The sequence below is a fragment of the Rissa tridactyla genome, chromosome 15 (assembly GCF_028500815.1).
Source record: "Rissa tridactyla isolate bRisTri1 chromosome 15, bRisTri1.patW.cur.20221130, whole genome shotgun sequence".
NCBI lineage: Eukaryota > Metazoa > Chordata > Aves > Charadriiformes > Laridae > Rissa > Rissa tridactyla.
The window spans coordinates 14023721-14050745 of record NC_071480.1 but is presented as its reverse complement, the minus strand read 5'-3'; the positions used below and the strand labels follow the sequence as shown (position 1 = coordinate 14050745).

The 27025-nt window shown below is 45.2% G+C and overlaps 1 protein-coding gene across 2 annotated transcripts; it reads right to left on the bottom strand.

Moving 5' to 3' along the window:
- Nucleotides 1–963: 963 nt before the first annotated feature.
- LOC128917952 (ATP-binding cassette sub-family A member 10-like) lies at nt 964–26142 on the bottom strand. 2 transcript variants are annotated; one of them, XM_054221720.1, is made up of 39 exons: nt 25425–26142; nt 23139–23248; nt 22286–22496; nt 21700–21858; nt 21348–21448; nt 19844–20070; nt 19377–19515; nt 18818–19003; nt 17920–18067; nt 17219–17390; nt 16580–16638; nt 16075–16185; nt 15807–15982; nt 15309–15428; nt 14806–14944; nt 14571–14661; nt 14128–14267; nt 13370–13489; nt 13003–13198; nt 12110–12276; nt 11238–11365; nt 10728–10865; nt 10070–10183; nt 9626–9796; nt 9269–9379; nt 8497–8625; nt 7597–7665; nt 7054–7145; nt 6534–6654; nt 6070–6187; nt 5509–5600; nt 4957–5135; nt 4279–4354; nt 3937–4031; nt 3370–3489; nt 2649–2789; nt 2294–2373; nt 2158–2213; nt 964–1562 (listed from the first exon to the last, which is right to left on the bottom strand). In XM_054221720.1, the coding sequence occupies exons 2-39, from the start codon at nt 23238–23240 to the stop codon at nt 1464–1466; spliced, it is 4893 nt and encodes a 1630-aa protein (XP_054077695.1). In that variant the 5' UTR covers nt 23241–23248; nt 25425–26142; the 3' UTR covers nt 964–1463. The 2 variants fall into 2 exon arrangements, with proteins under 2 accessions (XP_054077695.1, XP_054077696.1); XM_054221721.1 differs by lacking the exon at nt 15309–15428.
- Between the last annotated feature and the right edge of the window lie 883 nt (nt 26143–27025).

The following is a 27025-nucleotide window of genomic DNA, read 5'->3' as shown; positions in this document are numbered from 1 at the left end:
CGCCGCTGATATCCCCAGGGCACTAAATCAAACTCTTCCCTTTCCCCGAGTTCCCATTTCCCAGAGCGGAGCGTATGAGCAGGTGCCCGAAATGTTGGGTGATTTCACTTACCCGTCTGCCAGGGGTGGGGAGTAGAAACGGAGCTGTTGTGCAACCAGGAGGGAAATAATCACGATCTCTCTAAATATGTGTCCTCCAACTGCCAAAATATGTTTTGAAGCTGTGTGATTGCAACACAGCCACTGCTGCAGATTATATAAAGAGAATGGGACTTAATATTTTCTGTGAGAGTTTTAAGCTTTACAAATGAGCTGAGCACAGACATAATGTGTGCCTGAGTTGTCAGGAGGAAAAACATAGACTGGTTTGGGTTGGAAGGGACCTTTAAAGGCCATCCAGCCCAGCCCCCTGCCATGAGCAGGGACATCTTCAACTCCATCAGGTTGCTCAGAGCTCCGTTCAGCCTGGCCTGGGATGTTTTCAGGGATGGGGCATCCACCACCTCCCTGGGCAACCTGGGCCAGTGTCTCACCACCCTCAGTGAAAAACATTTCTTCCTTAGATCTAGTCTGAATCTTCCCTCTTTTAGTTTAAAGCCATCACCCCTTGTCCTAATGCAACAGGCCCTGCTAAAAAGTCCGTCCCCATCTTTCTTATAAGCCCCCTTTAGGTACTGAAAGGCCATGATAAGGTGTCCCTGGAGCCTTCCCTTCTCCAGGCTGGACACCCCAGGCTGGTTTCCAGAGGGAGGAGTGACAACTGCTCGCCCCAGCGTGGAGGGAGGGCAGGGGTGAGCACGCTCCCCGAGCCAGGCTGACGGAGATAGTAACCACGAGTGACTACAACCGCCTGGCCAGCAGCCCTGGGCCCTCCACAGCCACCTCCATCCCCAGGGGAAGGAGTTTGAGCTGCTCAGCTGTTCTGACGGCCCACAGCAATGATGACATATGAGGGTGTAACTGTGGTTTCTATAGAGACATTTATTGGAAGAGTATAAAAATAGAATGCAAATTTCAGTAAGATCTATTTAAACAAATCATCGGCAAATAGTCCCACGCATTGGTGGCAGAGGAGCCCAGAAGGTTGGCAGTGTGTCCAGATTCCCTGATGCACCCAGATCCACCGAGCAAAGCAGAGCCTTGATCCCCAGAGACGGGTTACGACCCTTCTTTCTGCAAACCTCTCTGTCCCTCTGCTGCACGCTGCTCTGCTTGACACTGCAGGCACTATGTCATCAACCAGCCATTGGAAATGCAACCTGGGGTGTAGGACTTAGAGTAGACACCTGCAGGGTCCAGGTGAAATGTCTTCTGCACTGGAGAGAAGCCCTCAGCTGATGCTCACTGGAAAGGCAGAGCCTGTTCCTCCTCTTCGTGGTACCCTGATAATGGTAGTAAATACGTGCAGTATCACATCAGTTAGCTTAATACTGAGTAATGAGTAAATGAGCATCTTTGGATCTTTAACAGTCCTCCAGCTGAAGTTGTTTCCATTCAAAAGTCCCATCCAAAGTCAGATCAAAATTGTCCTTTTCCTGTTCTCGGGAGAGTTCCAAAAACACCTGAAATGGGGAAGATAAAACTCTTATCAAAGATTATTTCTCTGACTTTCACTAGACACTGGGATGCTCCTTTACAGGAGGTACAGCTCTGCAACCCCTATGAGAGGTATGTATGTGAAGTAGCTTTATGTGGGGAGCACATACACAGGTGCTGGTACGACCTGAGAGGCACTGGCTGCCCATAGGTATATCATAGAGTAGGTTTTACCCACCAATGGATGGACATAGACATTCCTCGTCTTTGCCACCAGCCTCGTACAAGCAGCAATAATCTGCTGCTTCAGGAACAACCATAGAGGCTGGGCATGGGCATCTCCCAAGGGCATCCATCCCTTGGACTTTCTGTGTCCTGGGGCGGATGAGTGGAGTCAGGCAGCGACACTTCGCTTAGGCTTGTTCCCACCTTGCTAAATCCCAGCAGTGAAAAAAGAAACCCACCATATTCCACCACTTTCCCCGTAGAGGACCCCTTGCCCACCACCCCCAGCCAGTTTTTTGGTGGAGCAGCCTTCTGCCACCACACTGGTCCAAGTCTTGCTGCAGCTTTTTTTCCTTCTCATGCCTTTACAGCATGTCTAGCCTTGAAATCACCTGCCTGAGCCAAAGTATTCAGAGAGAAGCTGTACTCCTCAAAGCTGAAGTTTCGTTTGGCTGTGGAGAAATGGAAAGAGAGTAAAAAATTAGCAGTCTGTGTTCCACCTTTTCAAAAAGTCATCTTGTTTCACTCTTACCTTCCTCTAGCTTGGAGAAAGACTGAGACAGGGGCAGTGCATCTTCCATTGGGACCTTGTAGACTAGCAAAGAGGGGAACCTTGTAGAAAAAGAAGAAAAGGTGATTCTTGGTCTGTATTGAGGTTCTGGGATCAAAACTTCATGTTATACTATGAGCTGGATGTATGGATATTCTGCTGCTGGGATCCCAGCAGGGCTGGATGTGGTGATGTTATCAAAGCAGATCCTCGTACAGGAACTCTGAGCTGTTCATCCCTCTCCAGCTGAGATCCCGTGTCTGGTACATCACACTGGGCACATTTTTAGGGATGAGGTGGTGTTGAAAGCGCCGTTCATCCCATATTTTATAGTTACCTCTCCTGACGGGCTGCACTAGGGAAAATCCTCAAAATCTCAGCATGGAGATCATCAGTGTGCTCTGGATCCTTGACCTTAATTTCCAGTAGATAGCCTTTGCCAAACTTGTTCTTCAGGTACTGAATGGAGCCAAGGCACCTGCAGGGGAGGGAGGAAAGAAAAAGAGACGTCAGTGTGAAACCGTTGGTGCCCCACCATCTTCTCCTTCCCAAATTCTAGTGCTGGTGAAATCACGGGGATCATTTCATAAAGCCCACAGAATCACAGACTGGCAGGGGTTGGAAGGGACCTCTGGAGATCATCTCATCCAACCCCCTGCCAGAGCAGGGTCACCCAGAGCAGGTGGCACAGGAATGCCTCCAGGCAGGTTTGGAATGTCTCCAGAGACGGAGACTCCACCACCACTCTGGGCAGCCTGTGCCAGGGCTCTGACACCCTGATGGTAAAGAAGTTCCTTCTCATGTTTAAGTGGAACTTCCTATGCTCAAGTTTGTGCCCGTTACCTCTTGTCCTGTTGCCGAGCACCACTGAGAAGAGCCTGGCCCCATCCTCCTGACACCCACCCTTTCAGTATTTATAAGTGTTGATAAGGTCCCCCCCTCAGTTGTCTTTTTTCGAGACTGAAGAGACCCAAACCCCTCCTACAGTTGAGGCTGTAGGAGAAGCCCCTGTCACTGCATGGACCATTTTCCCAGCTCAGCCACATGCTGCTGCCCACCGTAGCTGCCCAGACACCATGATGGCCACACGGTCGCACACCGCCTCCGCCTCCTCCATGTAGTGCGTCGTCAGGATGGCTCCCGTCTCCTCTGTTTTCAGGGAGGCACGAATCATTTTCCTGATGATCAGAAGGAGGAAAAAGAAAGCTAACACTCCCTAGGAATATCAGACATTTTCTTATCTTTGTCCCTCTAAATGCCTCTCCTCTAAAACAAGAATAAAAACTTTACATACAGCAACTTTGGAGTGACGTGCGCATGGTAATACTTTGAAATAATGACAAAGAAATATTTTTGACTCAGGTGCCTTTATGAATTCTTCCAAATCCCATATAGACTGTCCTAAAGTTTGCAACAAGGATGAAGGCAGAATGGTTTTTCTCCCTTTGCTCATACTTTAGCTAGAGAGAACCAGGAAAATGGAGTTTCCAATAAAACCATTGGCACGTGATGAGCAGCACTAACCGCAGGTGGGGTAAAACATTCTTTACCTCACCTTAGGCATCTACTCTTGGCTTCCAACCCCTTTACCACGGTGGTGGCACAGTGCCTGAGGTCCTACTCACCAGATCTGGCGCTGCCCGTTGGGGTCCATGCCAGTTGACGGCTCATCCAGGAGCAGGATGGCGGGGTTGCCCAGCATGCACACTGCGAAACACAGCTACCAGAGGGAAAGGGCTTTGAGTCACATCTTTTACAGTCTCTGGGCTTCGTTTATAGGAATCAGGGTTCTGATTTATGGGAAATGTAGTTTTGGAAAAGGCTAATATCCATCACCCCACCGTGGGAGACAACACGATGCTCTCCTGGGTAGCTCAGAGCACAGGTAGGTCCCTCTGGTCATGGAGGGGATTTTTGATTTGTGCTATGAACATTGCATTGCTCATTATCGGTAAAACAAAACACACCTTTCTGGTTATCCCCGCAGATAATTTTCTCGTCTTTTTTTTTAAATAGTCTTGAAGCTGCAGAGCATTCACTACTCTGTTGGGAAAGGAAACAAATGAAAAAAAGAATATTTTTGTTATTCCAAACTCAATATTCTCCTTAAGAATACCCAAAACAATAAGAAAAAGGAACTTTCTTCCCCTTGCTCTTGACTCCTGCTTGTTTTCATTAAACATTCATTGTGTTATTAAAAAGTAAGTGAATATTTGAAGCAAAGTGTACTGAATAAGCCACAAGCTCTTTTCTAACCCCATCATTAGTGTCAAGAGCATTATAAATCCATTCCACCTTCCCAGTGTCAGCTGAGCAGGCAGTACTTAAGCACCCTTTCTTGTAGTGCCAAACTATAACATCAGAGATTTTAGAAATGCTTCCTAAAGATAAACATACTTAAAAGGACATTAGTGGTAAATTCATCCCCACTAAATGCACTCAGGCAAATTGGAGATTGTCTTAACCCACTCACTTAATCATGGCATTTAGCACAAAATCACTTTTGCAGCTCCATTTCCTGAGTTTCTTTCAAGGTTGCCTCTGGCTCACAGTGAATTTTGACTTTCTGGTCCCCTCCCCATACCCTAGGAATTGGTGGATAAAACGTTGACCAGCCCCTGGAAACGCCCTCCATCCATCCGTACCGGTTGACAGCAGCAGCCGTATCCTCTTTGCACACCCCTTTCACGGCCGCGTAGACCCGCAGATGCTCCTGCACGGTGAGGTCCGGCCAGAGTGGGTTCTCCTGCGGGCAGTACCCCAGGAAGGCGGGTGCGTGGTCCTCGAGGTGGGAGGTTGCTCCGTCTCCCCTCTTCATCAGCACCTGCACAACCAGGCTGATGGTCTTGCTCTCACACAGCCTTGCCCGGAGACAAGGGTATGGTGCAGAGGAAGACTATGGGCTTCATTGGGATTTAGGGGAGGAAACCCAAAGAGCAAGGGATTGACTTTGCAACCCTCATTTACATGGTTTCTAAATATAAACATGGCCGATTAGGGTAGATACAGCTGCTTGTCAAAGTTAGAAGGAGCTCAAAATGTTTTTTATTAATACAGTATTTATTAGCATAATGCATTCAATTATAACCTTGATCCCTAACAATGCTTTGAAAAAAAAATTATAGCTCAGCCTAGGTGCAAGGTTTGCACTTGTGCTTTTATCACGGATCTATCCCTTTTCTCCAGATGCCTCCTACCTGCCCAGCAGTCAGTGTCGTCTCTCCAGTAATCATTTTGATAGCTGTGCTTTTACCAGCTCCGTTGGGCCCCAGAAGCCCTAATACTTCTCCTGGAATCAATACATACAATTTCTTAGTAATACTCCCCATTCAACAAATATATCAGGCACAGTCCCATAAAAGAAAAAAAATATAAAAGAGAGCATGCTGATATCAAAGATAGTATAAAAGTAAACAGTATAAATACATGCTCTGAGAGCCCATAATGTTTCAACTCTAACTGATGCCGGGAGTCTGAGCGCTGCTCCCAGGTCTCTCGGAAGCCACTGCTGACGTGGATCCTGGAGAGAGGGGGCTACGTTGTTCTGGATAACGGAGAGTCGAAGGTCAATAATAGGATGCATCCACGTCATGATATTCAGTAACACATCAGCCACAGACCGCACATGCCGTAACCACAGAGCAAATAGATTTGACCTTTATGTCCTTGCTTGGATAACTGAGAACCTGCAGGGAATTAACTCTCTGGGTATGATCGGGGGCCCAAAACAGGTCCAGAAGAACAGTTCTAGTTCTCACCTTTTTTAACACAGAAGGAAACATTTTTGGTGGCCATTTTCTTCTTCTTCTTAAAAATGGAACCAGCTTGCTTTATTTTATATTCTTTGCACAGATTGCTGACAATAATGACTGATTTCTGAAAGCGAGGAGGAAGAAGAAAGATTAGTCTATTATATTGGATAACAATCCTTCAGTAATATTTTTCCATTAAAAAAAGGCAGAAAACCTTCTAAAGGTCTTTTGAATTTGTTCATTGAGAATGTGAGGCGCAACAAGACACTTTATTGTCCACGTTCCTCTTAACAGCTTTCTTCTCTGTCCTGATGGGACCCCCGCTGTACATTTGGGAGTTTGATTTTCCTGGTGAGGATAGCACAGCCAGAGCACTGACCTGCACTCATGGATACTTGCTGGTTGGTTTTTCTACCAGTGGGCTTCTTACTGGTATAAAGTAAAACGAAAAGGACAACACTTAGTCGTACCTCCTTGTGAGCCGGAGCGGCTATGGCATTTCTCACTGCTGTTCTCTCAGCTTTAACATCTTCATCTTCCTCTTCGAGCTCTTCAGGGTGCTGGTGGCTGCTTTCTCTCCTTGGGCAAATCCTACAAACCCACCAGATTCCTCTTAGCATTTTGTTCTTTATCCTTGTTCTCCACCAATGCATTTTGGACAGACCAAGAGTGAATGTCCTTCTGGTTCAATGTTTCTTGTGGGGTTTTATTATTTATTATTATTATTTTTTTTTACATTTGTTATCTTTCTATGTTGTTCAAAGAACCACGCTGGTGGTTCTCCACTGTGTGGAGGCACTAACAAGCTTGAGAGCTGTTTTATATTATCACCGCATTGGAGTATTTAAGGGGGTATTTTAGTTATAAAAAAATCATCGGTGTTAAAAAAATATTTAGAAAGGCAATGATATCTGATCAAAATGTTGCCTTCAAGGAAAAGCAGTGTGGTAGGAGTTTTGATCTTGTATGTGGATGTGTGTTTATACGAACCTAAATATTGGGTCCTTTCTCAGAACTGCTCTTCCATATTTTATCTCCAAATATCGAAGAAGAAAAATGAAACCCACAGAATGGATATAGGGCTGAAAAAAAGAGGTCACTGCATTAACAGCCTTGCCTTCTGTCCTACTACGTCTGCAGCTGAGAAGATGGTGGCAGTGTTACAAAATACGTAGGGGAAAAACACAGTCTGTGAAAACAGAGTCCATTAACATCTAAACTCAGGGTAATCCTGAAGACTGTGAACTCTACTGTCATTTACCAGCACTGCAGAAAATACCAATGGTAGTAGAAAACCACAATTCATAAAATAACAGGGCAGCATTAAGTGATCTGTGCTTATTCCCTTTTCCCTTCCCCATTTCAAAGGAGCGAGGTTATTTTTGCACAGTGGGATAATCTGTCATCCAGACCCACCAACGACCACCTCCTGCATGAAACGAGCTTAGGGTTCCTGCCCGCTTCCTCAGAACTGAGGAGGGGGTTTAGGAGGCACACGTTCCTAAATAAAAGTAATCTTAAATGCTTTCTTACTGCAAAGACAGCTATTAGTACATCATTCTTTGGAGTCACTTCAAATATCTCCATGTCTTCTATAAAAATCTGTAAGAATAAAAAAAAAATACACAACGAAGACCTGTAATTCTTTAGTATAATTCTGGATAATTTTGGAATTTGAAGCAAACAACAAATACTTTGAAAATGTACAAAAGCTTCTGATTTACCCAAAATATTCACCATAGAGATGAACCAATACAGATGTTTGACTTTGGGGATCCCAGTCCTGTACCAGAAAACGTCACGGCCCTCAGTACATGTATCAGACTCTTCTTTTGGGGATAATGGCCTACCACAGGAAAACATCTGGTCTCTTCTCCTTTGGGGTCCCAGGAGAGAAGAGGTGGAGGTGAGTGGGACAGGACAGAGAAGTCTCTTCTATTTGTACTTCACTCCTAAGTAATTTATGGCTCATAAGTGGTCTTGCATGTAGCTGGAGGGTTTTGTTAAATTCTTAGTTGACTTTCCAAGACCACCCTCAGCTGACATGGAGTAAAGTGCCGTGTGAGTATTCCTAATTCTCACTCTATTTCCCTGAAAAGTCAGATGTGTAAGTTCAAATCTTCTTGTATAATTCTTCAAGCCGAGTGGCTTGACTCTGCATGGAAAGAATTAAGAGGGTTTACCTAATCTACAGTCACGGCTCAACTGCACGAGAAGTAGCCTCTAACCATAATGAACAGCTGGAAAAATTAGATCTGATCTGAAACAGTCATCTAACGATGCAATCTGTCCACTTGTAAAATCCCACCCGTAAGAGGAAAGTAATGAACCTTCCCAGAACGCAGCACGCAATTACTACCAGACTTTGCTCACAAGGACACATAGTGGTGATTTATGGTGGGATGCCTCTTCTTGCCCAGCATCACCACTTACCTGCTGGCAGTGGATTACGACACCCATCAGTGGGTACACGGGAACCAAGAGAGACACAACGTAGAGGGTGATTCTAATATCAGTTAAGAAATCCATGACTCTGCTGATGATAAAAGAAACAAAGCACACCTAAAAATAAAACAAGAGGGTATCTTAGCTGATGGGAAGGGTTGTGCTCCTCACTGATCTTAAAAATTGTGTGGGTCTGCCTTTTCAGTTCCCTGTTGAATTTCTAAAAATTGACAAGAAGGATAAAGAAGAGAAATGGTGAGGGTTCAGGGGATCCTCTGCCATTTCTGCTTGATGGTAGGCTGCTGGTTTGGGTCACCCAGGGAAACTTTTTCCCAGACACAGGGCTGCTTTAGGTAGAAGAACGAAGCACGGGATCCCATCCCTGTTCTTTCCCATCCCAGTTCATTCCAAATAAGCCATCTCCTTCCAGGTCAGGCTCAGGCTATCTGTGTCTAACCTGATGCCTCGTGTCAACACCTTACATCTCTTGGATGTGAAGGGTTGAACAGAGTGATAAGTAACTTTTTTGCCCCCATTCATGCACCAGCTCAGGGTGGATCCAAGCATTTCCCTGTGCCGCAGCAGGATTGTGGGAACAGAACATGGTGACACGAATTTAATATAGAATTGACTGCTAAAAACCACATGCCCGTATTTATGTTCTACATCTATAATTGGTGTTTTGACCTCTAGTTCATCCTTAAGATCTCAAAATACATTTTTGTAAACCCTACAGCACATTATCTAGCCATATGCTTACCACTATCAGGATAAAAGACCAAAAATCACAGTTCCATCCTTTGCGAAAGATGAAGGAGATCAAGTAGATGAAGAGAATGATAGAAATTCCATAGCCAAAAGTACCCATGATCTACAGAAAAAAAGGGCTTTCATTAGAGAAAATGGAGTGATCTAAACAACCAAAAACGTATATATAGTAACATAGTTCAGTTTAAATGGTCATACATTAAGATCAGGGCGTTCAGAAATTACCACAATTTTACTTCCAAGTGTAAAGGAGTATATTAAGGCAAGATTTATTGCTACCTCTACAGGTGCTCAAAACATTACCCCAATCCCTCCCTAGTGAACCAGCAATCACCCGACTGGGACGTACCAGCAAGAAGAGGCTGTCGATGCTCCTGGAAATCTTGTTGCTCATGGCAAATGGAAGCCCAAACATGGAGAAGAGAAGGAGCCAGCACAGCGGGATGTCCACCAGTGCCTGGCCACACCAGTATGCCGAGGGAAAGAGCCCCGAGATCCGCAGCTGGGCACGAGCTCTCACCTGGGAAGGCACAATGTGAAGGACAGTCTATTGTCGGTGCCTGGTTGGCCAACTGCACCCATGGGAATGGCTCCATGAAATAAAAAGCTAACAAAAAGCTGTTACCATTCCCCCTCTTTTTGCCTTTTTAGTATTTTGCACTGGCTGCAAAGCTGCTCTTGGCAATACAGAGAAAAACCCCTCAAGCTGCCTATCATATTCAAAAATCCTTGTGGCAACACAGTTGTAATCCCTCCTGCCCACCCCAAATCTGCTCCATTTCAAGGAATTTACCTTGTAATCCTGCATGTAGCCCATTGCAAAGTGAGGAGGAAAACCAGGGAATAACAACAGCATATAAATGAGGTAAAAAGAAACAAAATAATCCCAGAATCGTGGATTATCTATCTGAAAACAGAAGAACAAAGCATTTGTAGAAAACACCCGTGATGTAATGGCTAGATGCCACAAGTCATCTTACTGCATTTCTCATGAAGTACAGGGCAGTATGAACACAAAGTGGGATTTGAAACCAAATATTGGCAGGAGGAAGGTTTTCCCCAAACCACAGCCCTGCAAAGTGCTTGCCATTGGTGAGGAGAGGAGGATGGTGCAGGTCCCACTCCTCCACCCCAGACTTGTGGTGAGCTACCTCTCCTGTCAATTGGTGGGCCACAGCTTGAATAACGTGATGTAGAGAATATGGAACCTCTCAAATAAACCCTCCCAGCCACACTCTCCTTTCAGCAGCCCTCAAGACCCAGAAGGGAAAAATTAGCTTCAGTTTTTCTGAAGTCGAACATGATGGTTCCAGAGCCATCATGGAGGAAGGTGGGTCTACAGGTACAGATAACCCCACATGGCTTCCCATTAGAATCTGATGACTTACTGAGACCTAAAGCAGATTTAAGAACTATTTTCTGACACCTGATTGCCAGGTTCTGACACTTACAGAGAAAAATGGGTGATTCCAGATCCGAATGTGCACAGTGGAATTGAGGGCTCTCAGCAGAGCGTTGCTGATGACGTTCACAAGCACTGGGAAGCAGTTGACGGCCTCCACGTGGCATAACACAGTAAACCTGTAGCTCTTCAAAGAGCAAAAAAACAAGATGAAAACTCTTGGGTTTTCTCATCTGCAGGGAAGTAGTAGAAAAAGAGCATGCCAGGAGAATCCAGCCCTGAAATAATTCATTTTGTGTATGCTTGGTTTGCTAAAAATTGAAATTACTAGGTACTGGAAGTCTGTATAGCTGTGCTACAAAAATGAAAAGTTTGAGGTGGAGGATGAGGGAGATAAGGTCTCCTCCAGCAAGTAGTTTATGGGTTAAAACTGTTCCAAATCTTTGTACCTGTGGGCCTTACTCAATAGGACCATCCCACAGGTAGAGCTGATGGAGGTATTTTGCTTAATTATTTAATTATTGGGAATAAATAGGAGGAAGAGAAAAAATATCCTCACCTGGCCTTTGCGAGACACTTTTATAGCCCCATTGTGTTTTAGCTCCTCTGTGATATTTTCCTCGCTTGTTATTTCCACTGTGAGATCTTGGCTCTCGAGCGTGTGGATAAAGTCTTCAATGCCTGCGCCTGGTGTGAAAGCCAAAAGCAGAGGAATCATAATAGTGAACAACAAGACAGTCTCTGATGGTTTGGTTTTTTTTAACAAAAAATCCATGACCACAAAACAAAAACAGAGAAAGTCTAATAACCGCAGACATCAGACAGCACATATGTGATGGATCATTGCACATTCATTTCTGTGAAGTTAATGGATTTCAGTCTCATTGACTGAATTGTGCATTGTCATTTTTTGTTCTGCCTTTGCTCAGTTGCTACGAAATGCATTTTACTTAGTGACGGTCTGGTGAAGCCAACAGTATCGTACTCTGGCAAAATAACATAAAATAGCATCCACTCATAGGAATGTTGAAGATAAAACTGTGGAAGCAGACTGTCAGTTTGACTCAGCATTACTGAGCCCTTTCTGGAGTATGGTGCCTGGTTTGAGGATCCCACACTCTGAAAATGCAGAAATTGTTTGGATAGAGATCTGGATTTGGGGCAGGGAAAGAGCTGGATCCCTTTTAATCCCATCTGCTACGATATCCCTTTTCACACCATTGTGTCAGATCTCACCAGCTGCTGAAGCCAAAGTAGGCTTCATTCATAACCTCTTAAAAATAACAATTTCCATGCTTTTCTGCCACTAAAACCTTCATCATCCCTTGGATCCCCTCCATCCTACAACCATCTGCTCTTTCCGCTTATTTTCCTTTGCAACAGCAAGAAGCCCAGAACAGGAAAGGCTGAGGAAAGGCTCCTTCCCCTCACCCGTGGAGTTGTGGACCAGGAGGTTGGTTGTCTCCGAGTGAGCCCTCTTCCCCAGGGGCGAGAAGTAGCGCGCAGACGAGAGCTCCCAGAGACTCACACTCTGCCAGGCAGCAACCAGGGACAGTTGCAAAACCAGAGGAAGCAGAAAAACCACATAGAGCAGCAAACTACATTAAGAAAGAGATGGATAAACACTCTGAAAACATATATTCAGCAGAACGCATTTGTGTATTGGGAATGGAATACTATATTCAGGTTACCCAATGCTTTTCCCATTAAAAATTTTTGGCGGTTTTATTTTCAGAAGTCTCAAACCTTGATCTTTCACAAAGCCCCTCAACATTTAGCAGGGAGAGGACCTCATATGTGGAGTGCTCAACTTTTGGGGCCCACAAAATGCCTTTCAGACTTCCTTAAGACATAAGTTTTTCATAAATCTGCATCTCCCTTCTGTTTCTTGGGCCTCACCAGGCAATGCCGGCATGCCAGATTGAAGGCCAAATGAGTTCGGACCCTGGCAACCTAAGAGAAGTTTAAAAAAAATAAAGAGGAAGTCTGAAAGTAGTATTTTTCCCTCCTCTCTCTGCACACGCTAGCTTATTTTAAAACTTACTCCTCCATCTGAAATAAAAGTGTTTCTATATGATTCTTTTCTTCAGGAAGAAAATGGGTTGCCCTTGCAGAAATCACTCAGTATAGAAATGAAAACGCACCAAAGGGAGATTTTGCATCACTGGCACTGGAAAGGAAGAAGCTTTCCCCTCCTCTGAGTGCAGGTTGCCAAGACCTGATACCAATTAATCCAAACGCTCATCGAAACAGGGGTGTGAAATTGTCCCCCCACCCTGCTGTGACTGTGTCCCGTTCCAGATCTGCAAGAGAGAATTACTTACATTGACCGCAGGTTCTTCACCGAACTCTTAAGCTTTAAGAGGTGCACCCATGCCATGGCAGAGACCTGCTGCCTCCAGAGAGCCAAGCCACCAACCGCCGCCTTCCCGGTGTCGGAGAGCAGCAGGGAGCCCGGCTCTGTCTCGTCAGGGCACCGCGGTCTTGCTTCTGCCCACTCCTCCCCAAGGACATGCTCATCTGCAGAGGGTTTTCCACATGCACATTTAGGTCTGAGACTAGCTTGTACATTGTGACGTGTGAAAAATTAAGAGCCACCTCGTAACCAGCCGTTGGAGGCATGCCCAGAGGTTATTGCACAGTAGCCGTTCTCTTTGGCTACAGATTGTATATTTGCAGCCACGACTGTACCTTCTTGATCAACTGTGGCTTCTTCCTCCAGCCTCAGGAAGACATCCTCCAGGGTTGTCATGCTAACTCCATAATTGATAATTCCCTGGTCGGAGCAGCTGTCGAGGCCACTGAACAGATCTGCAGGGCAGAGAAAATACAAGTGCCTTCAAGCTTTCAAACATAAGCACCTATCTCCAGACCAGAGCGTGGTTCAGCTGAGTCAACCCGACCGGAGCATCTCCAGTCACAGGGAAAATGCTAGAGCAGCCAGCTGCCGGGATGTAAAGGGTCTAGAGGAACACAAGACCGCCAGATCCGCAGCTCATTGGAGATGTTTTTCTATTTAGCACCCGCATTTCAGACTATGCATCCTCTGAGGGACCAGAGCTATGGGACGGTCAGACTGAATGTGGTGGCCACGGGTGCATGAAGCTCTGCCTGGTGCGTTGCAGGTGTGGAGCGGTACCGGTTCTACGGAGCTTTCTCTTGTCATTAAATTCTTTTTTAACAGAAAGAAAAATAAAACTGTTGGTAACACACATACCCCAGTTTAGCCTGCTAGGATTTTCATTACAAACAATATCAAAACATTTGTTGTACATTTTGATCTTAAACATATGGATGCTAAAATTTTTTTGGGGGAAAGATCAAAATACAACAATTCTGAAGTCCTGATGGGAGTCCGGTAGAAAATCTCCCTCTTCGTTTCTCTTTGCCCACATTTGTGATTTTTTTTTTCTCTATGGACAATTCTCAATTATTTTAACACACATTACCTGGGAATTTATTCACGTTTTCCAACGGTAGTTTATATCTCAGCTCATATTGACTGTGTCCTGAGAATATGACATTGGGGATGTACTGTTTAACCAGAGCTGTCACGTTCTCTAAGTCACAAGACTCACTGACATGGATCCTGTTCAGTTGAAAAAAACCACATGCTTAGTTTGGATAAAAAAAAAAAAAAAAAAAGGCAAAAAAACCCAAACAAATAACAATCACCATTGTATTTGCTAAGACGCATAAAAACTCCAGCATACTTCATTCATTCCTTACTCTGGAGTAAAGTGCCACTTCAGTTAATTTAACTGACTATCAATTCAGTTAATTGTCTTGTTTTGACGACATCTGCTCTACAGTTCTCCCCTTACAGTCATTCTGGTGGCTCCTTGTACATGCATGTTTCCCAGATACTCGTTTCTGGGACAGAAGTAGATACCTTAAATGATAGCCAATCCCCCATTTTTTCTTCAAGAAGAGAGAAGAACCGACACACTTCAGCCTCCCGTGCGACATAAAAGCCTTGCGGTCTGAAGAAAGAAAGAAAAAGCCGAGGGAATTTATACCGTAGAGCAGCAGCAGCAGTTCAAAGCCTCTTTTGCGAAGGAACCTCACATGGACGTTCTGCTCCAGGGCTGTTCCGCAGGGGCGCTGCAGGCTGACCCCGTGCTTACCTGCCAGGATGTCCGCCTCGTCCATTAACTGCGTGCTGAAGAGGATCACCCGGCCAGCTCTGTGCTCCTTGAGGAGGCTCCACACCTGGTGCCTGGAAAGAGGATCCAGCCCAGCCGTTGGCTCATCCAGGAACAAAACCTGCAGAAAGGATGAAATCAGACATTATTTGTTGCTGGAGTAATTGCGCATCTTCTGGGATTTATGTTCTCCTGAAAGTCACAGGTCCTGAAGGCAAGAGAGCCAGGCCTCCTTTTGTGACGGACAACTCTTCTGGGAGCTGTGCAGAGGTCAGCGAACTCTCTATCTGCTTTAAAACAAGACTAGCAAGATGAGTTATGAAATTGACAAAATGAGGTTGTTAAATTTATTACTTTTAATAATTATAAGCGCTTTAAAGAGGTCTGAAATCATGGGCCAACTTGTGGCCAAGTGCATGCATAAGGTTTTATTTATGTTGGACCTGAATATTCCCTATATTGCAGAGCGCGGCCTGCTGCTTTACCTGGGGGTTTCCAAGCATGGCTATTCCAATGGATAACTTCCGTTTTTGCCCGCCACTCAGTTTCTCAGCTTGAGTGTCTTGAACGCCACTGATATCCAGCAGTTCCAAAATGTTTTGCACCTAGAACAGCACAAGGATGTCTGTTCCCAGCACCAGTTGTTCTTCCATCCTTTGTTAGCCATGAAGGGGATCTGGCTGGGACTAAAGGCATAGTTTCTAAGAGCATGTCTAGCTCCTGCCCACACCGACCCACCACTGGCAGGAGCAGCCACTGCTCCTCTCCTTGGGTTGAGCAGAGGAATCGCTGTGGTTGCACCAAGCCCACAAGCTTGCCTACTAACCTGGTGGAAGCTAGACAACAGCTTCCGTTTTCAGAAGACACAGCCAGGTAGACCCTTGGAGCCTCCAAGTGCAAAAGGAGCCTTTACTGAAAGGTGGGGGTTGCCTACAGCCTCACGATGCTGCACGGTGACACGATACAGGGGAACACACACTTACCTCTCGCTCTACCTCGTTGGACTTGATGCCCTTGATTTCTGCAAAAGTTTTCAAATTTTCTTTCACCGTTAAGACTTCAAACTGTATGTTGAACTGTGGGCAAATGCCAATCATCTCTCTAATCTTTTCCCTGTCCCCTACTTCAGAGAGCTTGTAGTTGTAGATGGTTGCAGAGCCTGTTTACAGGAATAAACGTGATGAAGCGGAACGAACTGGTCTTTACAGCTTTTGAATCAAGCTCACCCCAACCTCCCATTTGCCATCCTACCTTCAGAAGGCAAAGTCAGTCCACCGAGCACGTTTAACAGCGTTGTCTTTCCAGCCCCACTGTGGCCGAGTAAAGCAGTGATCTGACCCTCATAAATATTTAAAGACAAACCTAGAATGAAAACAACATCAGGTTTGGGAAGAAACGAGGTTTGACTTGCCTCCACTCGTTGTCAAGGGTGAGACAAGTCAAGAAGTACAAGAACTTAGTAGTAATAATTAGTCAGAAGTGCATTAAGCAAATTGGGGTGACGTTCTGGCAACCTTGAAGTAAAGGCATAAGATGCTGCTCTGTATTTAGCAGAAAAGGCAGAAATACAATAATAGAAAAAAAATCTTCTCTTTAGCCTTACTAAAAATAGAAAATCAGTAAAAACTGAACAAAATATTGATCAGTTGCATCGACTAATATTTTACATAAATTTTCAAGCAATACAAGTGTTGTTTTATTTCTTTGACTGACTGAAATGTTCGCATAACCGGAATCAACATCACAGCTTCCATACCTCTTAAAGCTTCTGTCTTCGTGTCTTTCTTTTTGTATGTCTTTTTAACATTGTTGAGTCTAAAAGGAAGGTAAGGAGGCTATTATTTCAAGATTCCTGTAAATACATTTCCCTGATGTCCATTTTCAGTCTTATTGGTCTTAATTTAGGATGACAGGAGTGGCAAGAGAAGTTAGAGGTACAGGGAAGCGACCCTGAGACTCGGTAGGGTTTGGCACGCTCTGTACACAGGTGTGAACGTCACTACCTGGCACACAACACCGGCACCAAGCCTTGCAAAGACAAGGTCAGGGCCATTGCAACAGGCGTCTGGTTTACAACGGGCTGCCCTCCGCGTTCTCCTTGTTGTCCCTAATAGACACTTAACCAAGTCCACAGCAAAAAAATCCTGGTTTTATTTAAATCTGAATTTATCTGAATTTCACCATTAGTGACCAGCCTGAATTATCTATTTGTCTCATCTTTGTCTTATCTCTACTTTTTCTTTGGGAAACACAGTGTTTTGCAAAAGCCTCATGAACACAAAAACTGCCTGGTTAAGCCAAATCAAAGCTGATAGCAGAAGCGGTTGCCTGCGGGAGCATTAAACCCAAGCTACCCAACTCAAAAAGCATGATTAGCAATTCTTTCTCTCTTAACCTGATGACCTCCTTCCCCATGAATTCTTGGGGCACCAGCTCTACATCATCACCAAGGAGCTCCTCAGGGCTCACTGCAGTTCTGGGCATCTCCCTGGTGGAGCCTCTCCTGCTCCGCACCCAGTACAAGGGCTTCAGGCAGAAAAAAGGGGGATCTGGGATGCCGTATTTGCCTGACAGGAAAGCAAAGAAGACGACCTGTCATTAACCAAAGCCACAACCAAGACATCATCCTAAAGTAAACATTTAAGAGGTTCTAATAAGTACTTGACTGCCCCGAAAGTGGTACTTTGTCCACAAAAGAGGTTTGGAGCTGGGGTGGATGAGACAAGAAGGTTGGCTTCAGGGCTATATCTAATGAATATATATTCATATTCATCAAAATATCTATATTTTACTTAAAGAATTAAAATATTGTTGCACACATTGTTACATTATTTTCTCATAAACAGTCCAACAGTAGTATAATTAAAAAGAAAAAATACTAAATACTTTGTTGTCTTTGATTTGGGAATTTCCAGTGTGTGCCCAGAGTAGAAAAGTCACTCAGGGGTGTAATATATTTTTTTAGTCCAAAACCTATTTCGGTTAACTCAGAGAATGGAGCAGCCCATAATTTTCTTGAGGAGCTATTACACTCAGTCAGTATAAAGCAAAAGTATAAAAGAAGAAAGTATCATCATAAGCATAAATCATACCTACCTGGCAGAACTTTGTCGAAATACATAGCTAAGAGCATGTAGAAGACTGAGTCAAAGACCAGCATAATGTAAGTTGAAAATAAAAAGTATGATTCCTCCATAAGGTTAGAAAAAGAGAAACCCATTCCATATTTTTCTAAATGGAAAACCTGAAATAAAGGACAAAGAAGAAGAATTTTCAGGCTGGAAAACCAGACACATGCCAGCACACCACGGATGCAATTGACTGTGTTAACCCAGAAGTCTTCTGCTGTACTGACCAATTATTTTTTCCTTTCTTTTGAGTTAGGAAGGGAAATAAATTTACTCCACACAGAGATCTTACGTTTTCATTCAGAATTTTCCAGAACAATCCAGAAGCAGAAAAGATCAGATTTTTATAGAAAATCATTCAAGAAATATGGTATTTGCACCCTTGACATGACAAAGTCATGACAAAGATGATATAGCGATTGATTTAACCGCATGGTAAATCAGCAGTAGATTCAAGTTTCTTTTTCTGCTTGTGCAGAAATCTCCTCTCCCAGGCAGATTTTTTATACGTCAGGAAATCAAATATTAAATAACTGGAGCTAGAAGGCATCGCTCAGAGCTATGGAGGTGTGATTGATGGGAAAGTGGGAAACTGCACGGAATTATCCAAAGCGGGGATGGAGGAGGGATGGCCACAGCAGAAAACTCGAATTGTATTTGCACAGTTTCAGTTGCCAGGAAGAGGTGCTGCAGCAAGAGAGGGATGACCTGATGTCCCTGAGTCAAATTCCATCTGCCTGGGGTCCAGCCCTGGCTTATGATGGTGCTGTTGTGTGCAGCGATGGGTTGCCTGGGGCTCCCTCCCTGAGACGGCTCAGGACAGCAAGCTACTGGGAAGGTTCAGCTGCAGACATGATGCCCCATACCTCTGCAATGCCAACATTAAATGCAAAAGGACAGAAGAGACCAAGAAACAACTTCAATGGTTCTGGAAGATTTTCTATCAGCACCGCGAGGCTCAGGCATCCAAAGAGAAATGTGATGAGGATCCCCATGGAGCCGGCAAGTTTGGAGGTCCTCAAGAGGGAGCAGAGCATGAAAACCAGGTGGATCTGCAAGAACAGAAATTTCCTTCAATCACTGAAGGAAATAAATATCCTTAACAGTAGCACTTCCATTTGCCAGGCAAACAGATATCTGGTGAGCTGGGTCTGTGTAGTAAAGTACACTAAAGTCCTTCTTAGTGGGTTGATCTGAGTTTCAAATCAGCTCTTTGATAGGCAATCTACTGCCCATCGTTTTTTCAGGCTGTAATTCAAATCCCTGCTGCTGAGTCAGAGAATCCACTCAGCTATTTCAATTAGTATGGCCGTGCAAAGGATAGAGTCCTGAGCGCTGTGAAAAAGGCTCTGGAGTAATGTTTAGGCTCATCAACATAATAATAAATCATGTGGTGAGAAAATTTGGCTTTAAAACCCGACTTACACATGCTAGGCCGTACAGGAAAAAAAGCAGTAAGACCGCAGGGAAGCTGCTGAGGTAGAAAGCATCCTGCACCACGAGAGCCGTCAGCAGGCAGGAGAGGACCATCACGTAAACGGCATACAGCAGACTCCAGGAGAGCCTGAAGATGGAAGGGTGGCATTACACTTTTGTTCATTAAGAACTGTTGTTACAGCTTCATCTGCATGGCAGAAACATTTAAGATTAAAATATTATGTATGTATAACGTTGACTCATTCATACTCTATGAAGAACAGATAGCAAGACCCACCTCAGGAGGAAATACCCAAGGAAGAAGAATATGCTGCTGCCATGCTCAACCCTTCTGGTTTCTCCTTAGACTACTGGAGAAAACTTATGAACTCATTTAACTTATTAACTCATTGCGCATATACCAGAGAGTATACTGATTTTTGGCAAATGGATACTTTAGTTAAAGAAGAACTTACCAAAATGCAATATCCTGCAGCCCCATCGTCTTCATCAATACTTTGAGCTTCTTCTTTTCTCTCACAACATTCATCGATAAGGAATACATGAACGGAGAGAAACACATCACGATAGTAATCATGAAATAACTGTACTCTAGTGTAATCAAGGAGATGACACTCCGGGACTTCATACGAACACCAGCAATTGATTTCATTTCTTCCCAAACAGAATGATTTGTCACCACCTAAAGGAGTTCAAGGTCAACATCTCAGTATTTAGATATTTTCTGCAGTGAGATGTATTTATATAAGGAACCTTCTGATTCATCATCCCTAGATTTACTTTTTAATGCAGCTTTATAGAAGACATCATCAAGTAATGCGATAAAGCCCTATGGGAAGGGCTCATCTGACTCATTTGTGTGCCTGCATCTCAGCTAGGCTCCCCCCCCTTGTCTATTGAGGGAGATAAATCCTTCAGCACACTCAGAGACAAGGATCCAGACACAAAAGTCATAGAATCATAGGGTTGGCAGGGCCCTCTGGAGATCATCTCGTCCAACCCCCTGCCAGAGCAGGGTCACCCAGAGCAGGTGGCACAGGAACACCTCCGGGCGGGTTTGGAATGTCTCCAGAGACTCCATCACCTCTCTGGGCAGCCTGTGCCAGGGCTCTGCCACCCTCACAGCAAACAAGTTCCTCCTCATGTTTAGGTGGACCTTCCTATGTTCCAGTTTGTGCCCGCTACCCCTTGTCCTGTCACCGGGCACCACTGAGAAGAGCCTGGCCCCATCCTCCTGACACCCCCCCTTTCAGTGTTTATAAGCGTTGATAAGGTCCCCCCTCAGCCGCCTTTTTTCCAGACTGAAGAAACCCAAATCCCTCAGCCTTTCTTCATCAGAGAGGGGGTCCAGTCCCCTCAGCATCTTTGTAGCCCTTTGCTGTCCCCTCTCCAGCAGTTCCCTGTCCCCAAGGGCCTGTTTCTCTCCCCAGGTATGAAAGCAGCCTGCCCAGCTGGAGGCGCACAGCCAGGTGGGATGACCCCTACCCTGATATATTTTTGAGGAAGAATTTGGAAAGGAAGGCCAAGAAACGACAGACGCGCCTAACTCGAAAGCAAGTCATCCAGCAGATATTCAAACTGCCCCAGCCTCCTGCAAGAACGGCCTTTTCCTTGGAATCTGAGAAATACTCTAAATTAAACAGTGACATTACACTGTTCCTGCTCTTAAAGGTTCCCAGCCTTAATTTAAGAGAAATTGCCATTTTGTAGAGAAATAAAAGTAAGGACAGATCTTCAAAATGAAATTGAAAGCAGTCATTTTCTGCAGGAATTGCTGGTTGCGTTCAAGTTCTCACTGTCCCTGCCAATAATACTCAGACAGCTGAGTATTTTAAGATATTTGGTTTTTTCTGCAGAATTTTCTGATTAATCTCTTGCTATTGTCACTGAACAGTTTTTCATTCCTGGACCAAGTTTAAAGTAAAAGGATACCCACACGAGTTCGTAAATTTGATTTACCTCTATAATAGCAGCATCGATGCTGGACTGCAGGGACAGGAAGCCTTTGTACCAATAGGTTGGGCTGTCACAGTAATGCGATGAGAAATTGTAACAGTTATCTGCAAGGATGAAAGGTTGAGGGCACCCCAGGTAAGAACAGTGAAACATAATTGGGTTTTCACTACAAAAGCTGATGATAAGCACACATATATGCGCTATGGGAAACTCTTCGAATGGACAGGGGTCCACTGACAGAAAAACAAACAAACAACAATTTATTAAATCATTTAACATATATATATTATTCCAGCAAAGCAATGCCCATCCATGCCAGGCAATCGCCCACTCATAAATCCTCATTTTCCATTACCTATGTATCCAAAGTTGTCGTTTGGAATAGCCACTTTCCCAGCAGCAAACCTGAGGTGATAGGAGAAGTTGTCCTTAAACACAACCCCTATAATTTCATTATTCGAAATCCAGGCTTTCTCCAGGGCTCTCTCATTGTCCACTGCCTCCAGTTTTACACCTGTAGTTTGTAAGAAAAACATTGCAATGAGTTTCTTTAGGTCTGGAAATGTGCACACAGGTCTTGGGGTGTATATTCTGCTTTTTTAGCATTTTAACTCCTCCTTTCCAGTTCTCCTCACTAGGCAGGGTAGCACCTTTAAATACTTCATACTTTACTAGATGGGAATAAGTGAACCTCAAAAGAAAGAGCCAGTGTATCCTACTAGTATTACTCTACAAAGGCAGAGCTTTACAGCTCAGAAGCACACACTGACCCACTAGTCACTGAAATATTAGAGAAGAAATATTTGTGAGAATGGAGGATTTGGGGTGAATTTTTTCTACTGACCAAAGATACTGGAGAACAGCTATGTATAATAGTGGAGAACACAATGTATAATAGATTAAGTAATGACAAAGCTAAATACTCTAAAGGCAAAACACACCTGTCATTAGAGAGTTCAAGGCCACTTTGTTCATTATTTGCTTTGTGGTCACGGTGACAGGTGTAAAAGCGACGGTGACCCCAGTGGCATTGTAGGCAGGATCATCGAGTTGCCCGAGGGAGCTGTAGGGCACTTCGGGGTAGCGGATGTTTACCATGAACACGCACACCATGAACACCAGTGGTAGAAAGAGCAGAGACAGCACCCATTCCTAGGTAAGGGGGAGAGCGGAGAAAAGAATTTAACAGTATAACAATATATGAGCTTATTCTTGGCAGGATTAAAGTATCAACCAGAGGCACTCAGACACACTGGTTTCTTAGATGTCGACTAAGCCTGCCATAGGAAGAAAGGCTGAGAGAACTGGGCTTGTTCAGCCTTGAAAAAAGACGGCTCAGGGGAGACCTTATCACCACCTTCCAGTATTTTAAGGGTGGCTGCAAAGAACAAGGAGAGACTCCCTTTTTACAAGGAGTCACACGGAAGAGACACAAGGTAACGGGTACGAGTTCCTCCTGGGGAGATTCCGATTGGGCACAAGAGGAAAAACTTCCACAATGAGAACAATCAGCCACTGGAATAATCTCCCAAGGGAAGAGGTGGATTCCCCGTCATTGGGCACTTTTAGGATTCAGCTGGACGGTGCTGGGCCATCTTGTCTAGACCGTGCTTGTGCCAAGAAAGGTTGGACCAGATGATCCATGAGGTCCCTTCCAACCTGGTATTCTATGATTCTATGAGATGTACTTTAACTTTTAACGTTACAAAATGAAACTGGGGTACCGGGGCAGGCAGGGATTGACTGGTCTCAATGGTTAGCTACTCACTTTTTTCTTTTTTTTTTGGAGCTTACCTGAAAGCTTTGCATCTTCATCCTCCACTTGATCAGTACATTTTTCCACAAGAGAATTTTTGTTTGCTGGAATACACTCATATTTCTCTGAAGTGTCTTCATCTTTGAACCTACAAACATTTTTCTTTTAAATTACTTTCAAAGACAGCAAAAGGTAGAACAGCAGTGACTGCTTTTATTTGCACTGTCCTTGCGCATGTGCAGAGTAACACTTTATTTCCCTTTTTATGGCAAAAGGGAGAGCTGAAGGGACTCGGACCTCCTGCGCTGAGCACAAGCCAGCCCTGCAGCACCGCTTCTAGCAGCGAGGGACCAAGAGACCTCGTTGTCCTCAACATCCTCCCAATCTTTGCGGCTCGGCGGTACGACACTGATTATAACCAGAATTTCACGCTTCTGTGCTGTAGCGTGTTAAGGCTGGGAGGAGTTACTTATGAAATAAAAAAGGGAAGAGCAGACTACGTGACCTGATTGGCTGGGGTGGCCTTAATATCCAAGAAATAACGACAACAACGTGGCCCATTAAAATCACCAAAATCTTTTTGCATGTAATTTTAATGCGCTATAGGCTTCACACCAAGACGTGTTGAGCAGCTCCTGGCTGGGGAGTGAGCTGAGCTCACACGGAAAGCAGTGTTGATGGAAGGCAATAGAGCTACGAGAGAACAAATTCTTGTAAGTGCCTTTGGAGAGCTGTCACTGTCGGGGATAGTCATGGGAAACGAGAGAGAAACAGCCAGGAATGTGCGTTGGTGCGTTACTCCAAAAGACGTGGCAGCATCCTTAAAATGATGTGGTCGAAGCAAAACAAGGATTTGTTACCTGGAATAATGCTGGTGGTGGAAAATTAAAGAAGTGGGCATAAAGCGAACTGTCAGAGTAACTTTTGCAGATGAGGTTTGGACATACTAACACCAGTAAAATAATAATTAACAACTCCAATGAGCAAAAGGACTAAGCATCCAAATGCAAACGAGCTGCACTCAGAGAGCCAAGCTGCTTTGCTGTCACATAATGCAGCTAAAACACGTCTTCAGGCAAGACCTTGATCTTCCCTAAGTGAAGCCTCGGGTAGAAATATCACAGTATTTATAGACCTAATGCTTTCAAACCTTCCTGTCATGCAGGAGGAGGATTTACATTGTCGTGTTCCCTTTGGGGAATGATGCCTCATGGTGCGGACAGGCAAGACAGAGTCTATCTTCTTCCAAATATTTATGTTCAGTCCACAGGAGAGGCACGTCTCTGCTGTAACGAGGCAGCAGGCACCGAAATGCTGGAAAAACAGCTCCAACAAACGGTCTTCCCTGGGAACACGCTGCAAACACGTGTGCTGGCACGGCACGGCGGGAGGATGGGGCCAGGACATTGGCTCAGTGGCAGAAATCTGCTATTTTTGCCAACGCTCTCTGAATAGATTTTTCTCTTACAGATGATCTCACTAAATCCCGGCGCACAGAAGTTTGAATTTAGCCTGTGCTAATGATCTCTAGAATTCCTTGAGGAGACTGTGAAGCTACGCTTGCGATTGCTTGGTCACTTTTTCACCTGGCAGACTCAAGGTGCAAGCCAGCGTGTGTCACCCGTGCGCGTTTCCACCACGGAAACGGGATTTGGGTCCCAGCTAAAGCAGGTTTCAGGTTGGTCCTTCACTTTAATAGTCACACGGAGTGATCTCGACAAGCCGACGCACCGCTGGAGTTTCCCCTTCACACCCAGGGAATCCCGGGAGGGAGGAGAGCCGGCACACCCGGTACCATTGCAGGTGTCCCACCTGTCCCCTGTCCCCGTCACCCCTCAGCGCTGCCCGGCCCCCAGCCCCGCTGCTGCGGGGTTTGGGGAAAACTCAGCAGAACTGATCTCGTTGCTCCTTCGGTATTTCAAGGGGGGATTTTTAAGAGCGTTAAGATGGACAGAAGACTTTTTAAATTCCATCTTTAGCTTACTCTGCACGTGGGGAGAGAATTCTGCTGCTGCATTACTTAAAATACCAAGCTGAGCTGAACCTACCTCATCCTCTTAGCGCTGAGAAACACTGGAAATACACCTCTGCCGTAAACTGAGCTCCATTTGTGTGTTATTTCACATCAAAGTAAGGTTAAAAAGGCTCTATTGCCTTTAAATAGTCATTAAACTTAATCGCAAGCTTAACTCGGACTATTAGAAAGTGTCTCACCTATGCACATTCTCACCCAGTATTATTAACAGCGTTATCAATTACTGGATGTTTTCATACCTTTTAGATAATAATTTTCATTCGTTTTAAGAAGCAAGTTTAAGCCTTACCTTAACAGGAAGGTTTGAAAGGAATCCAGAGCTTGTCCTTTGCAGCCTGCCTGCGGAAGGGGAGATGCTGAGCCTCCCCGGGCTGGACTTGCCGGGGGTCCCAGCAGCTCTCAGTGTTCCTTTGTCCGCACGCCCGTTTTTTCCCTCAGGCACTTCTGCCAAAAGGCATTCCTCACGCCATCACTTCACTTTTTCCCTGGCTTCCTCCCCCTCCTTGGCGGATCTTCAGATTTATTTATGTTATAACAAGCAAACAGAGCATATTGTTGTTGAGTTGCTGGAGCAGATCCTCTGAAAAGTTACTGAGAAAATTCTTGAGTCTTGGCCAAGAGAGGAAAAATGAGCCCAACAACAAACCGCACAAAAATCCTTTCTCTGGCAAACTCCGTTATGTTCCTCAGTGCAGCAAGAGAGGCTGAAGTCAACAGAAATATTACGGCACAGCGCTGAAGGCGGAGAGGAGTGAATGGCGACTCTCGCTTGTCTCTGGATGGCAAAGGTTGTGTTTGCAAACTGCTTCAGTGCCACCAGCCCCGGGGTGGGAAGAGCCGTGAAGCGCTGCCTCCTGGATAGGAACAGCTCTTCTGATTAGAAAACGTATTGTACACACTAAAATAAACTTCTCTTGACTAAGTCTGTGCTTCTAAAGGGTTTGATTTCATCCCCAGGCTGAGCGTGGCTGTGGAGCACGCCTCCCCTCCATCACCCACCGCAGCATCCCGCGCCGCAGCAAGGGCAAGGAATGGATGGTGGAAGGGAGAAGCAACCAACTGGGACAGAGGCTGGGCTTGGGAATGCGGAAGAGCTGTATCTGCTTCCCTTTGCTCTGCCTAGCGGAAAAAAACCCACCCCTAACATTTAAATAACATTCAGACGTTTTAGAGCCAGGCAGACTCCAGAGGTGCAGTAAGCCAGGCACAGAATGAAGCCAAGACCTGTCCCCGGTACATCTCCTGGGTGCACAAACCATCTCCACCCCTTTCAGTCCCTCCTCGCAAAGGGAAAAACAACACAAACCCAAAGTCAAGCAGAGAAGTGGATATGCCGGGTCAGAGCCAGTGAATCTCAAGCAAAGACACCTCCCTGCCTGCCTCCGTGACAGATGCACTGGTGTTTGGAGGTCCATATGGCCGGCAGCTCTCCGCGTGTCTGGGGTGGCTGCTTGGGAGGCTTTTCCTGGCAGGAGCAGCCCATTACTGAGCCATGGCAGCCACCTGCTGGTACCTGCTTGCCCGCATCCCTGCCTGCATTGCCTATACATGCATCTGCGCCTGCAAAATCCCCCTGCATCACCCCTGCCTGCACTGCCCATAGCTATGTCACCCCTGCCTGCACTGCCCATAGCTGCGTCACCCCTGCCTGCACTGTCCATAGCTGCGTCACCCCTGCCTGCACTGCCAGCACCATCCACCTGAACCAGGGGGGACCGTGGCATGGGCGAGGGTCTTGCTGCTGTGCCTGTCCCATGGGGTGTACTCTGGTGGGTCCCCAGCCCAGCCTTTCCTGTGCGACGGGGCACCAGGAGAAACATCCATCTGCCTGCAGATAGGGAGTTTCTATTTTTTTTTTTTTCTAATTTAGTATTTAAGTCGAGCCCTGGC